This window comes from Martes martes (assembly GCF_963455335.1).
Source record: "Martes martes genome assembly, chromosome: 10".
Lineage (NCBI taxonomy): Eukaryota > Metazoa > Chordata > Mammalia > Carnivora > Mustelidae > Martes > Martes martes.
In genome coordinates, this window is record NC_137898.1 from 92,832,547 (window position 1) to 92,844,915 (window position 12,369).

Consider the following 12,369-nt stretch of genomic DNA (forward strand, 5'->3'; position numbering starts at 1 on the left):
GGCGTGGGCCCCGGAGAGGAAGCCCTTGTTATTCACGGCTGCTGTTTGCATGTTAGAGGTCCTGCAGACCTGCCCTCGGACGCGCGGTGATTGGTTAGACAGAAAGCTTGACTGTTGGCTGATGATTAGTAGTAATGATCACAGTATCTGTGGACAGCATTATAGGATACAAAGCGCTTCTGTGTCCCCCTTCTTCGGACTCTAAGTACTGTCTTTGTGTCAGTCTGTCCAGAGCGTTGCTGGGGAGGGTCCCCCGTCTGCTGCTTAGCGTGCTCTGAGGTCTGTCTGGTGGAGTCAGATGGCTTTGGAAGGCCTTGCTCTGAGACAGTTCACAGAGAAGCTGGCCAGTGGGCGTCTTAGAGGACACAGGCTTCCCTGCCTGAGCACAGTAGCATAACTGAGTGCCTCATCCAGTTGGAGCCAACCCATTTTTGGAGAAAATACCCGTAAACGAAGGTTCCCAGCTCCAGGATTGTGAAATAGAGCTAAAATGAAAGCAGCCTACTGCTCTAAACCACAACTCTCAACAGAGCTACATTTGGCTCATGTTTGAGAAGCTGCCAGAGGGTGGTTATGGCCTAGTTTCGTGCCCTTGCTTCTCGGGGCTCCTTGGAAACTCAGCTCGCCTGCTTTGGAAAGTTCAGTCTACGTGCCCTCCTAATGGAAAAGTGACTGATAGAGAATCGTTTCAGAGCGATTGAGGTAGAAATGCTGCCTAAGTACCAGTCACTTGCTGGGTGTTCTCCACGAAAAGATGAGTTGTCTTTCTTAAGCTGTTGGTACGTTTGCCTCGTGGAGAACCTGAATGACCACTAGGATGGGTGTCTGCTCTCAGCAAACACCTCTTGAAGAGACGCCGCCAATCTTCCTTGTTCTGTTAAAAAGAGGCTATTGCATTCCGGCTGTAGGCTGTTTTCTTGTCTCTTCCTGTGAATTTCTGGGAGAGACGATTCTTTCATTTGTTAGGATGATAAAAAACTTACAGATATGCCAGTGGATGGGGTAGGCAGTGCCAGGAACTCACGGAGAGCTCCTAGTTTGCCCTCTGGAGATTACTCTTCTTCGGATGACTCGAGGAAGGAAGGAGGTTAAGTGGATATAGCTACCTTTCTGTTCGCAGCAGCACTGGAGGGGATAAGAGGTTCGGGAAATCTTCTTACAACAGTGGCTTTGCAAAAAGTATATATTTAACTGAATACCTTTTATTGTGGATTTTTTGGGTTGCTTGTTTAAATTTTATGAGCAACATATCTTCCCTCCTAATCACTATACATTTAATTTTGGTTTGGACACCATAATTAAGTATTTGAATTCCATTCTTTTAACCCATCCTCACTATTATGAAGGGGAGAGTACGCCAGAAACCCACCAGTATTAGCTTGTATTGGCCGGCCGTATTCTGGGATTTGAACTTTATAGCAGACCTGCCGCCCCTGAACAATGGAGAGTTGACCTGGTATTTCTACACACACGTCTGTCACGTCCGTTTGCCTCTTGGCTTGTGCTGACCTGAGACGGTCAGGGAGTCTCCTGTGATTTAATTTAGGTTGCCTGAAAAGTCTCTGAAAGGGGAACACAGAAAATATTCCTGTGAGCTTTTCAGCTTCTAGATACATTTATTTTCCTCCAAATTATTTATTTTTTTTTGGTTTGTCTCCCTTTTCATAGCATTTTTGCCAATGGAAATTTCTCTAGGAGCTATTACGCAATCATAGCAGCTGTTTATAACCTGGTTTGGGAAATTAATGAACTTGCATGATCTTGTGGTCAGTTAAGAATGCCTTAAGCAACTCATGGAGTAAAGGATTTCTGACATAGCTGTGGACCTTAACTCTTTAATCAACTCCTTTGTGTTTTATTGCCCCCGCTCCCCCACTGAAGTATAAGTTTCAAACACAAAATTATCCTTGGAGATGATAAAGACCATGGATTTCTATTCAGAAGAGTGATAGTGGTTCTTTTTTTTTTAACCTCCTGGAAAAAGCATCTCATAACTTCTTTCTCTATTGGAGAAGGCATGGAGGCAGGGAGTAGGTTTCATTTTAAAATAGTATTTGGAAAAAATGCTAAAAAATAACACTTAAGTTCCAAGGTCAGGGAAGGTCAGTCTGCTCTTAGTCTAATGGAATATTTTTTCTTATGACCAAAATATGTTGCCAAATTGGGCCTTTTGGAATCAGCTCATTGGCCTGAGTGGGACTAGGGAGTTGAGCCTGACTGCTGCGATTTCTTCATCTCTTCGTTGAGTCGAATACGTCAGCCGGAAATTCCGTAAGATCCAGTGTGATTCTCCACTTTTGGATTTCCGGCCCCAGGAATCTTGAGGCCCCACACACGGCTGTCTCTCTCTGACAGACAAGAGCAGCGTGATTTTGGCCCCATGGGGCGCCCTTCCCCAGCGTAAACCCCTGAGCTTCCGTTTCCACTGGCCTCTCCCTTCTTCCATCCCTCCTGCAGGGCTGATTAGCAATCCGTCCTCACTAAGAGGGTTTTTACAGTTGTCTCTTCCCAATTCCTCCTCCCATGCCCTCTTCCCACCTCCTTTACCTCCAGGTAAGCTCGGGGGCCAGGACTCTTTTGAGAGCGTGGAGAGCTACGATAGCTGTGACCGCCTCACCCAGTCCTGGAGCAGCCAGTCATCCTTCAACAGCCTGCAGCGCGTCCCCTCCTATGACAGCTTCGACTCAGAGGACTATCCAGCTGCCCTGCCCAACCACAAGCCCAAGGGCACCTTCAAGGACTATGTGCGTGACCGTGCTGACCTCAACAAGGACAAGCCTGTCATTCCTGCTGCTGCCCTGGCTGGCTACACAGGTAGGCGTCCTGCCCCTACCTCAGCAGCCTCTGTGGGCTTGTCGCCATGGGTGGGCTCGGTGCTGGAAGGCATCATGCACAGATCCCTAGAGACTCTCTTTTTTGGCAGAGCGGGGAGAAGAAGACAGTAGGAGGTCTGGTCAGTCTCTCACACCACTCTGTTTGTGAATGGCCATCGATTTTTGGAAGTAAACAGTATCATTCTATCCCAGGGGATCATTTCCAAGAGCGGTGGGAAGAACTTCTCTCTCAAGGGCATCATTGAATGGCCACACTTTAGATTCTTCTGTAGTAGCATTCTCATTAGTCTAGCTGTTCAAATAGGAAGAGAGGCCTTCGTCACCCTATGCTCTGTCCAGATCTTGGCCTCTGTAGGAAACCCTTTTTTTGTTTGTTTGCTTGTTTTTTCTCATTTAGCTTTATTACTGACTTTCTTCTAGGAGTGAAAGTTCTAGTAGTGGTGAATGAAGAAAGAACATAGGGAAAGGAAGATGGATGTTGAGAGCTTAGGCTCTGATTGAGAATCTGCTGATAAAACAGTTCATTGTCCGAGTGAGTGGTTAGCAGGGGTGCTGCCTAACCTTGGAGACATGTGACGAGTGTATATGAGAAATATCCAAGGAGCATTCACGGGTTAACTATTAGATCCTTTCTGTAGGAATGTAGTATTTTCTAAGAATTAGGAATTGTGTTGTGAGTGGAGCTTACTTTAAGCTTTGATCACTCAGCTGTGGTGTAGGCCACTCTTCTCTTCAGCTCCACGCTGGACAGGTTGACACGTGGGGACCCTTTCTGTGGATGGAGGCAAACTGTCCTACCTGTGTTTCCAGGGAGGTACTGGTCTGATCTTAGGAGTGTGCTTGATCCTTATTCCTGTGTCAGGGAGGTCTCAAGATTTTACTAGGAAAGCCAGCTGAGCTTTGAACAACTCAGAAGCTTGGAGAAATGACTCCTTCAGAGATCAGAAGTACGCCTTTTATGCCGCATCCCACATAGCTCCTCGGGCCGTGTGTCGCACGAATTGGTGCTCAGCACTGATGTCTGTGTTTTGAGGAAGTGACAAGGTCTGTATAGAGAGTCAGGACTTGGAAAGACGTAAACACCCCCTACCCTGTTCTTCCTACTGGAACCTCCCATAGTCTTTGCTTGGATATCACTAGTGTGTCACTAGTGGGAACATGCTGCCCTTCAAGTGGATCCTCTTCCATCTCTGGACCGCACACTGTTAGAGAGGAGGCCCCTTTCCGTTAAGGACGTCTGGAATGAGGAGAAGCACATTCAGTGTCTTTCAAGATGTGCGAGACTGCTGGCTCCTGTAGCTTTAGCTCCTAGGTATTTTAAGCCCTGGACTCCGGTTGGATACTGATGAAGGAGGGAGAAGTGCAGCTTAATCAGGGGGAGAAAGGAAAGGCCAGGGAGCCTCCAGCATGATCCCGAGGACTTTGCAGGTGGCGGGGTCTCTAACTGGTGGCGCTTGCTTCCTTTCCCCTGGGCTCTGCCATTTGCCAAGGGTACGGTCCAGCTCGTCTGCAGCTTCCAGCAAGCCCTCACATTGCTCTGTCCTTATTGGAAGTACTTCTGTATTCTTTCTGGCATCATCTCCCTTACAGCCACCAGCATCGACGATCACTGTTCTTCTCCCATGACATCATTCTCTCTTAGCTAGGTACGTCATAATGGAAAGTTTGCTACTTAGGGTGGTTTTGTGGATAACGAGATGAATAAATTAACTTGAAGTTCCAAAGTTGGGTTATGGTCAAAGAAAGCCTTATGGTTGAGGTCAGCCTTCACGGGATAAGATTCTGGTAAGGATCTCTGGCTGCCCTGCAGAAGATCTAGAAGTTTCTGGGAAGGGTAAAAGCCTGATGTGCACCTCAGCTAGAAACTGCTCTGAAAGTGTGACATGTATTAGTTACTGCGTTTTCTGTTGGGAGAAATCTGCAGAGCTAACAGTCTATGAGAGTGACTCAAGGCTTTTTGAGATGATCTTAGTATCTTGGAAAAATTATCTTAGAGTTGGGGAATCTTTCCAAGTGTCCCAGTTTCAGGGTGAGACAGAAAGGGGTGAGTTGGGAATTCTAAGAACTAGGAACAAATATGAAATACAAATTAGAGACATGAACTGCCGTCAAGATAGCTAACACCAGTGTGCTGCCCGAGAATCTTCTCTGGCGATCTAGACTCAGAGCCAGACCGGTAAGAGTCTTAGAAAGCTCTTTCAGAACAAATGTAGGTGTGTCCTGGAGGTCTCAGTTATGATGGATGTCCCCCTTTATCTGGATGGGTTTTTTTTTAAAGGTGCTCTCAGTCTTCCCCCCTCCCCCCCACCCCGCTCCTTCCTCCCTGCTCCCTCTGTCTCTCTGTCTCTCTTTCTCTCTCTCTAAGGGAATAAAACATTCAGTGAGTGAAAGAAAAGCCAAGGTGACTTAGTGAAAGGTCTCAAAGACTAAAGTAGTCCCTTGAATTTAAAAGTACGTTTTAAGCATCTCGCCACCCAGTGTTGCTCTCTGACCCTGGGGATATAACTGTTCCCACCATCTCAAGACGGTGGTAAGAACAATAGCCCAGAAAACAGAAGTCCCCTGCCCCCTCCCCCCGCCCCAGCTCTAGCACACTGTGTGATTTTAGGCAAATTTACCTTGTACCCTTTTCTACTTTTAGTGAAGTGGAAGTGTTCATCCTTATCTTGGTGGTGGGAGATCTGTGAAAATGTAATTTAACTAAATCAATTAATTAAACAAATGAGTGCTAGACGTTGTACTAGACATGGGGTGCCGGGAGCTCCATTTTAATAAATCTGTTGTTTCAGCAAATGTTTCTGAGCACATGTCGAGCATAGATAAGGGCCAGTTGCCCTTGGGGGGTTCATTATCTGGTCAAATTCAAGATATTATAATTGTCCTTAGACTTGGACTGGATTTTCTTCGTGCTGTGGTCTGAATGAAGGTCAGGATTTGTGAGGCATGTGGGGGCCAGCTGAAATTTTGGTGACGTTTACCCTGGGCTCAGTGCCTGGCGAGTATCTGTCCACCCTGCAGACTAATTCTACTCGGTGGTTCCCTTGCCCTTGCATGTTCCTTGTAGTCCCTCATCATTCCAGGTACATCCTAGGGAGTGGGGAGAGGGATAGAGGAACATCCCTAGGCAGCCCTCTCCACCAGCCTGGGAGCATGACCTTACACCTGACCTTACGTAGACGTATTAAGGTGAGCTGAAGTTGGGAAAGTGCTTTGGAAAGTGGAAAGTATTGGATGAGTGCTGGCAAACTTTTTTTTTTTTTTAAGATTTTATTTATTTATTTGACAGAGAGAGATCACAAGTAGGCAGAGAGGCACGCAGAGAGAGAGGAGGAAGTAGGCTTCCTGCTGAGCAGAGAGCCCCATGTGGGGCTCGATCCCAGGACCCTGGGATCATGACCTGAGCCGAAGGCAGAGGCTTTAACCCACTGAGCCACCCAGGCGCCCTGATGGCAAACTTTTTATTGCTCATAAAAATCAGACCCATTTTCTAGTTCACGTGCTGCCTCCTTTTTGTTCATTCCCTTAAAATCTGAATACACAGAGTATGTGTGGCCGCCCTTTAGGAGCAGTGGTACCGTTATATCAGCATTATTTGGCCTGAACTACAGTGTGTACACATGGCTCCCTCAAGCCGGGAAGAGAGTCATTTCCCTGCCATTACAACCGGGGGGCCTTTGTCTGTATCACCTTCAAAGGAATACATTTCACTTCTTATGTGATGTCTTTGTTACTGCACTGTACGTGTGGAAATCAGTTAGAAACTGAATTTTCACATTCTCTTGCACAGTTACATTCTTCCTCCGAAGATAAGAAAATTGCATCAACCTTCACTGGGCTCCCATGGCAACTTGTTAAATTAGGTCAAGATGTGGGGGCAGATAACATGGCTTGAAAGCCTGCCTGTGCGCGGAGTTAAGAATACATCAAATGCAGTGCTGGCTTCCGCCAAAATGTACCTTCTTACCTTACTGTGAACTGCTTACGGTTATCAGACTGATACAATCAGAAAGCTCCATTTTCTCTTGTTTGAAGATACATTATGAACCCCATCTAATTACAAAACAATCCGAGAGAAGTGCCCCAGTATTTTCTGTCTATTTAATAGACCTAAGCAAAATGCTTTCCAGATCCCTGAAAAAGGTAGGGATCTCACATTTTTTTTTTTTCCCAAATGCAGTAGCTATAGAAAAATATACTGGATTGTCAACTGGTATTCTCTCCTCTCCCAGCCCCATTTAATGGATGGTGAAACTGAGGCACAAAAAGTGACTTATTCAAGACCAGATAATTGGCATGTACATAGAAATAGCTCCTGAATTGAATCTTAGGTGTCAGATGTCTCACTCGACTAGGAAATCTTTCTCCGTGTTAAAGAATGAGAATACTTATGGCTTATCCCAGTTGCTTTCCTACAGTAGACTAGGGGGCCTTGAGGCTCGCTTGTTACCAATTAGCACTTGTTACTAATTGTATATGGGTTAGGGCTGTGTAGGACATAGTACTAGCCTTTGGCTTCAATCTGGAGTCATTGGCCTACAAGTCACCTTCACTGAACTTCATTCCAGATTGCCAGACAGATAAGGCATTGCCACAGATAAGACATCTGTTCCTAGCACTTCTGCAGCTGTTCCTGAGCCGGCCTGGTAGTAAAGCCATTGTACTCCAGTGCCCGGGTATGTCCCCACCCACAGTTGCAACATTGTGAACGAGGTGGCAAGGGTCTCTTTTTCATCCGGAAGCCTGAAAAAGGCTAAACCCAAAGCTACTTGTCAACTGTCACCAAATTCTGTCTTCTAGTGCTGTGCAGATCTATGAAAATGCAATCCCTCAATCTGGCACTATCTGAAATTCAACTTTTAGATACTTTTGCGTGAAACATCACACACACACACACACACACACACAGTGCTAGTCTCATAGAAGAAGAAGCCCCATACATTCTCTCTAGGTCCTCTCAAATTGCTTCTGGCCTGAGAGAAATCTTGCCAAGTCCTAGGAGGCTCTAGAGACAGTCTCAAGTCATACAGTAAGAAAGTCCCTAGGCCAAGCCCAGAACCTTGGAGTTCTGGCTCATAGTTAAGTTTTAGGGTTCAGTAACCCAGAGCTGCTGCTAAAACATGTTTTTGAAAATAAACAACTTCATTGCAAAGGAAGTGCTTCAAAGCCCTTCAGTGCAGAATGAAACCTGAGATTTGGCAGCGTTACCTGAAATCACAGTTTTCTGAAGCAAAACTGGATTGCAAAATACTCTCAGGGCACTCAGGTACAAATAACAACTAAGGAAGCTTTTGGTTCGAGCCTACGTTCTTGATAAGGAAAGGGAAGAGGGGTCACAGAGCAGTGTGGATTTGTGCACAAGAGTTCTAAAATTCTAAACCCAGGTGGGTATGTTATTAGGAACAGCGTAGAGCTTTTTAATTTGGGGGTGAAGGGAGGGGTGATTACCCGACCCAGGCTCTAGAATATTGTGTCTGTACAAATGCTATCAGTATAAGACTGTGAATTGAAGAAGAAACAACTTGTTGACACGAATATAGAACTCTGGTCCCTTTTTGAGGCCTGAGCTGCCTTTTCCTGGGGCCCTGAGGTTCTTGGGCAGGCAAAGCTGGAGCTGGCCCTCAGGCTTTCAGGGGGGCCCACCACAGTCTCCCTGTGGAGTATCCTTGGGCAGCACCTGGATGGAAAAGAAGAAAAGAGCTTAAAAATGAGAAATAGCGGCCCAGAGAGAGCGTCTTGACTTTCTGGCTCAGAGGCCCTGCGATGAGCAGGTTGCAGGAAGCCAGGAGGACCCCCTTGGCCTAAATGGGACCAGCATCTCAGAAGCTGGATGGGATTCCCATTCTCCGTGCTGTGGGTTAACATGCTGCCCAGTGCTGAGACTGATGGGACAATGTTTTGGAGCATGGGGGAGGGAAACCCCTTGGGAGAGGAGAAGTCCCTTTCTGTGACTCTGCCTCCTGCTTGGCTTTCGGACCGTTCTTCACCCTCTGCCATGAGCAGACAAAGATCACAGGGTAGCAGGATTCGGCCTCCCTGTTCGTTTTTTTTTTTTTTTTTTTTCCCCCTAAATGTCTTTTAAAAAAATATGGGAAGGGAGGTTCCCCTCTTCCGCCAGTTGTTTATGAAGGCTTCTGCTGACTGAACCCCCTCCTTGTCTTAATTCAGTTACAGCAACACCTCGCAAACCGACTCTACCCATTTCCACTTCACAAAACGCGCCTCGTGTCCCTGGTGCTGTTTCCAGCCACCCGAGGCTGAGCGGGCGTGTGGATTTGGGATGGCAGGAAACTCGCCAGGTGACCCCTTCCTTCTGGGGACAGGCCCCCTGCCTGTTTGGGAGGCGTCCCGAAGTCTCGCATTTTGTGGGTCACTGTTTCTTTAACCAAATCTAACTACATAGGCTGGAACTGGGTGGTGACGGTTCTGGAATTCAGCTCTGTCTCCAGCTGGAGGCTCCACCTTTTTTGTCTTTGAAGTAAAATGTTTCCACGGAGCCAAATTCAGCCCGGGTGCCGCCGAGGTCTCTGTACCTTGCCGCCCTTCACCAGCAGGCCCGGGAAACTCCCTGTAGCTTCCGTTGGGAGAGGCCCTGCCAGAGGTCCCAGATCGTCCTGCTGGTGCCCCTTGGCATCTTTCTCTTTCCCCTGGATGGCCTTCGCTGCTCCAGGGAATGAGTGGCACATTCACTGGTCCCTCCACCTAGGGACTCTGTTCAAGGGAAGCTATTCTCTTCCCGTCCTGCCGACGGCAGCTTTCCCGTGCAGCCCCCCGGTTGGACAGCCTTTCCCCTGGAACTGCCTTCTCTTCTCAGTCCTGGTAAAGCATCCGAGAGGGAGGCCTTGCCAGGCTCCGCGAGCCCTGGTATGTTTCCCGTAGGCGTGAAGAGCCAGAGTCGGGAGCCAGGCAGCCTGAGTGTGGTCCGGCTCTGCCTTGGACCACGTGTGACCTCAGGCAGGCTTGTCTTGCTGTGCGTTGGGATTCCCATCGGCAAGATGCTGATAATAATAGTTACTGTCTCAGGGGGTTGTTGGGAGCACTGAAGGCAGAGTTTGTGGAAAGCACCCAGAACCCTTGCTAGGCACATAGCGAGTACCGCTGTTCCGTATTATCCCCCAACCTCCACCTTTCCCATATAATTCTTTCTTAAAAGATTTTATTCATTATTTATTTGGGAGAGAAAGAGCGTGCACAAGATGGGGGAAAGGGCAGAGGCAGAGGGACAAGCAGGCTCCCCGCTGAGCAGGGAGCGCAACGCAGGACTCAATCCCAGGACCTGGGATTGTGACCTGAGCCCAAGGCATGTGTTTAATCGACTGGGCCACCCAGGCGCCCATTCTGTATTTATATTCCTCGAGGTCAGGGGACAGTGTATTTTATTTAGTAAATGCCAGTAATTGGTAGCAGTGACTTAGGGCACAGAAGATTCTTAATATCTGATCAGGTCATTTCAGCTCTTCAGCTCAGCCCACGGGTGCATTAAGCTCCCCCTGTGTCCTAGTCTCTTTCATGTACATTACCCTTTTTTTTTTCTGTTTTTTTTAACTGTCACCAACAACCACACAGGGTAGCTTCAGTCATTCTTACTGTACCAATGAGGGAATCAAGGTTCAGACAGGGAAGGAGGTCTAGCCTGAAGTCACACAGAAAACCACAAGGAAGATGCCTTTTGAAGTTTTTCATGTTGTCAGATAATTAGTTGGGAAACAGTCACTCTCAGTGGACATGTTCCTGTGTTGTTTGGGGTCTGCTAAGGTGCAGATGGCAAGACGCGGTTAGACTTGAAAGACATGTGTTGGTGTGTGAGGGGGATCTGTGAGGGACAAAGTGGGGGATGGCCAGGGAGGGCGGGGGAGGCTTTCGACCATGCTGCAGGTCTGTCCCCTGGAAGAGGAGAGAGGGAAGGCGGATCTGGATAGAGAAGAGCCTCCCGCTGCAGCTCGGGTCCAAGAAAGTTTTGGCCAGGCTCCCGGGGAACCCTCAGGTCAAAGCTGCCCAATGGAGGAGCCCGCGTTCCCTCCTCCTGCAGCGGGAGGTCTCAGTCGCCTCTTGTCGTGGCTGCCGCCGCTCGGGTGACTACCCCATCACGCCCGACTGATGACTGTGTGTTGTCAGATAGGCCGGCATGGTTTTTCTTTCTGGCTGGTGGTACAGCGGGGCTCCAGACCCTGGTCCCGATGCTCTCGGCGACCCCGCGGTAGGCTACAGAGCTCCGTGCATTTATACTGTTGACTCTAACGAAGCAAATGGCATTGTCTTCCGTGTGACTCACCTCTCCCTGAGAATCACAAGAGTGAAAGTTCTCCTAAGGTGAGTGAATGTGAAAGTTTGAACTCTGGCGGGAGGCCGGAAGGCTCTTTGCTGGAGCGGTGCCCATGGGGCACAGCCCCGTGGAGGGGACTGACATTCAGAGCTGAGGTGGGTGCAGTTTCTTGTGCAAGTCCCCAAGGCTACGTTCTCGGTCCTTTCTTCTTTAAAAGCAAGGCGTAGGTAGGACGTTCTCAGCTCTTCACACGACGGTGGAAAAAAACATGTTTCTTCTGACGCCCCGTGCTGTCATTCACGTTCTCTTTGTCGTCCAACCCAATCTGGCGACCGTGCCTTACATTTGGGGGGTGCGTGGAAATTCTTTTCTGGATTAAAGTTTGAAAACTTCGGTGCCCTGATGACCACGTGGGATGTATGTCACCTCCCCAAAACTTCTAGCAGACTTTGCTCGTCATTCCTCTCACCCTTGATACACAGGCGCAGCAATATGGCGAGGATAAAATAAATCCCAGAGGTTCCACTCAGGCCACAAACTATGGGCTTCAGACTCCTCAACTTCATCTTTCTAAGCCTAATCAACGAACACATCTCTCTTTCTTCCTGTTACCTCGATACATCATAGGGAGGCGTTGTTTTTAGACATTTGCATTGGTTCGAAAAAAGCATTTCTTGGGTTTCGAACAAAATTCTCACCCCGTACCCTCAAATCCAAACGTAACCCATTTCTGGTGACTTCTGAAAACAGTCAGTTACCTAGAAGACATCAGAAGGAAAAGCTCTGAAGAACCCACTTCCTGACTTCAGCTTCCCCAGCGCTCGCTCCAAGTCTGTGTCTCAGTGGTAGTCGCTGAGTATGGTTAGCAGAGCCCTTGGGTTTGGAGGGAGGGGGCGCTGCATTTGAATATAGGCTGCCCCTTGAAGAGAAGACCAGTCTCCTTTCTCCTTCCACCCCCACACAGGTGTACTTGAAACGTGCAGGTGCGAGGAGCCCAAGCAAAAACAAGGGTCTTTGCTCCGCACGCTAAAGCGTGGAGCAGTCTTGTTCTCAGGACCAAGACAGACCGGCTGGGGAGCCTCGCTTACGTCTGTTCCGGGTGCGGCAGCCTGGCCGACCTGTGGCCCACCACCTGGGCTTGTGGCCCGGTCTGTCTTGGACATTGATTAGCTGGACAGGACTTTTGGCTTTACCTTCGGTTCATGGCATGGGATCTGTCTCTAGGCCCGACGTTGGTGGGCAATGCTGTTGCATTCCTGGGTCAGCCCTACATAA

The 12,369-nt window shown here is 48.3% G+C and overlaps 1 protein-coding gene across 2 annotated transcripts in view; it reads left to right on the plus strand.

Moving 5' to 3' along the window:
* Positions 1 to 12,369, plus strand: part of ETS1 (ETS proto-oncogene 1, transcription factor) — a 126,125-nt gene that overhangs the window by 103,235 nt on the left and 10,521 nt on the right. For both annotated transcript variants that reach the window (XM_080815506.1, XM_080815507.1), the window contains one exon: positions 2,554 to 2,814. In XM_080815506.1, coding sequence (XP_080671632.1) covers positions 2,554 to 2,814 — 261 coding nt within the window. The remainder of the gene's footprint in view (positions 1 to 2,553; positions 2,815 to 12,369) is intronic.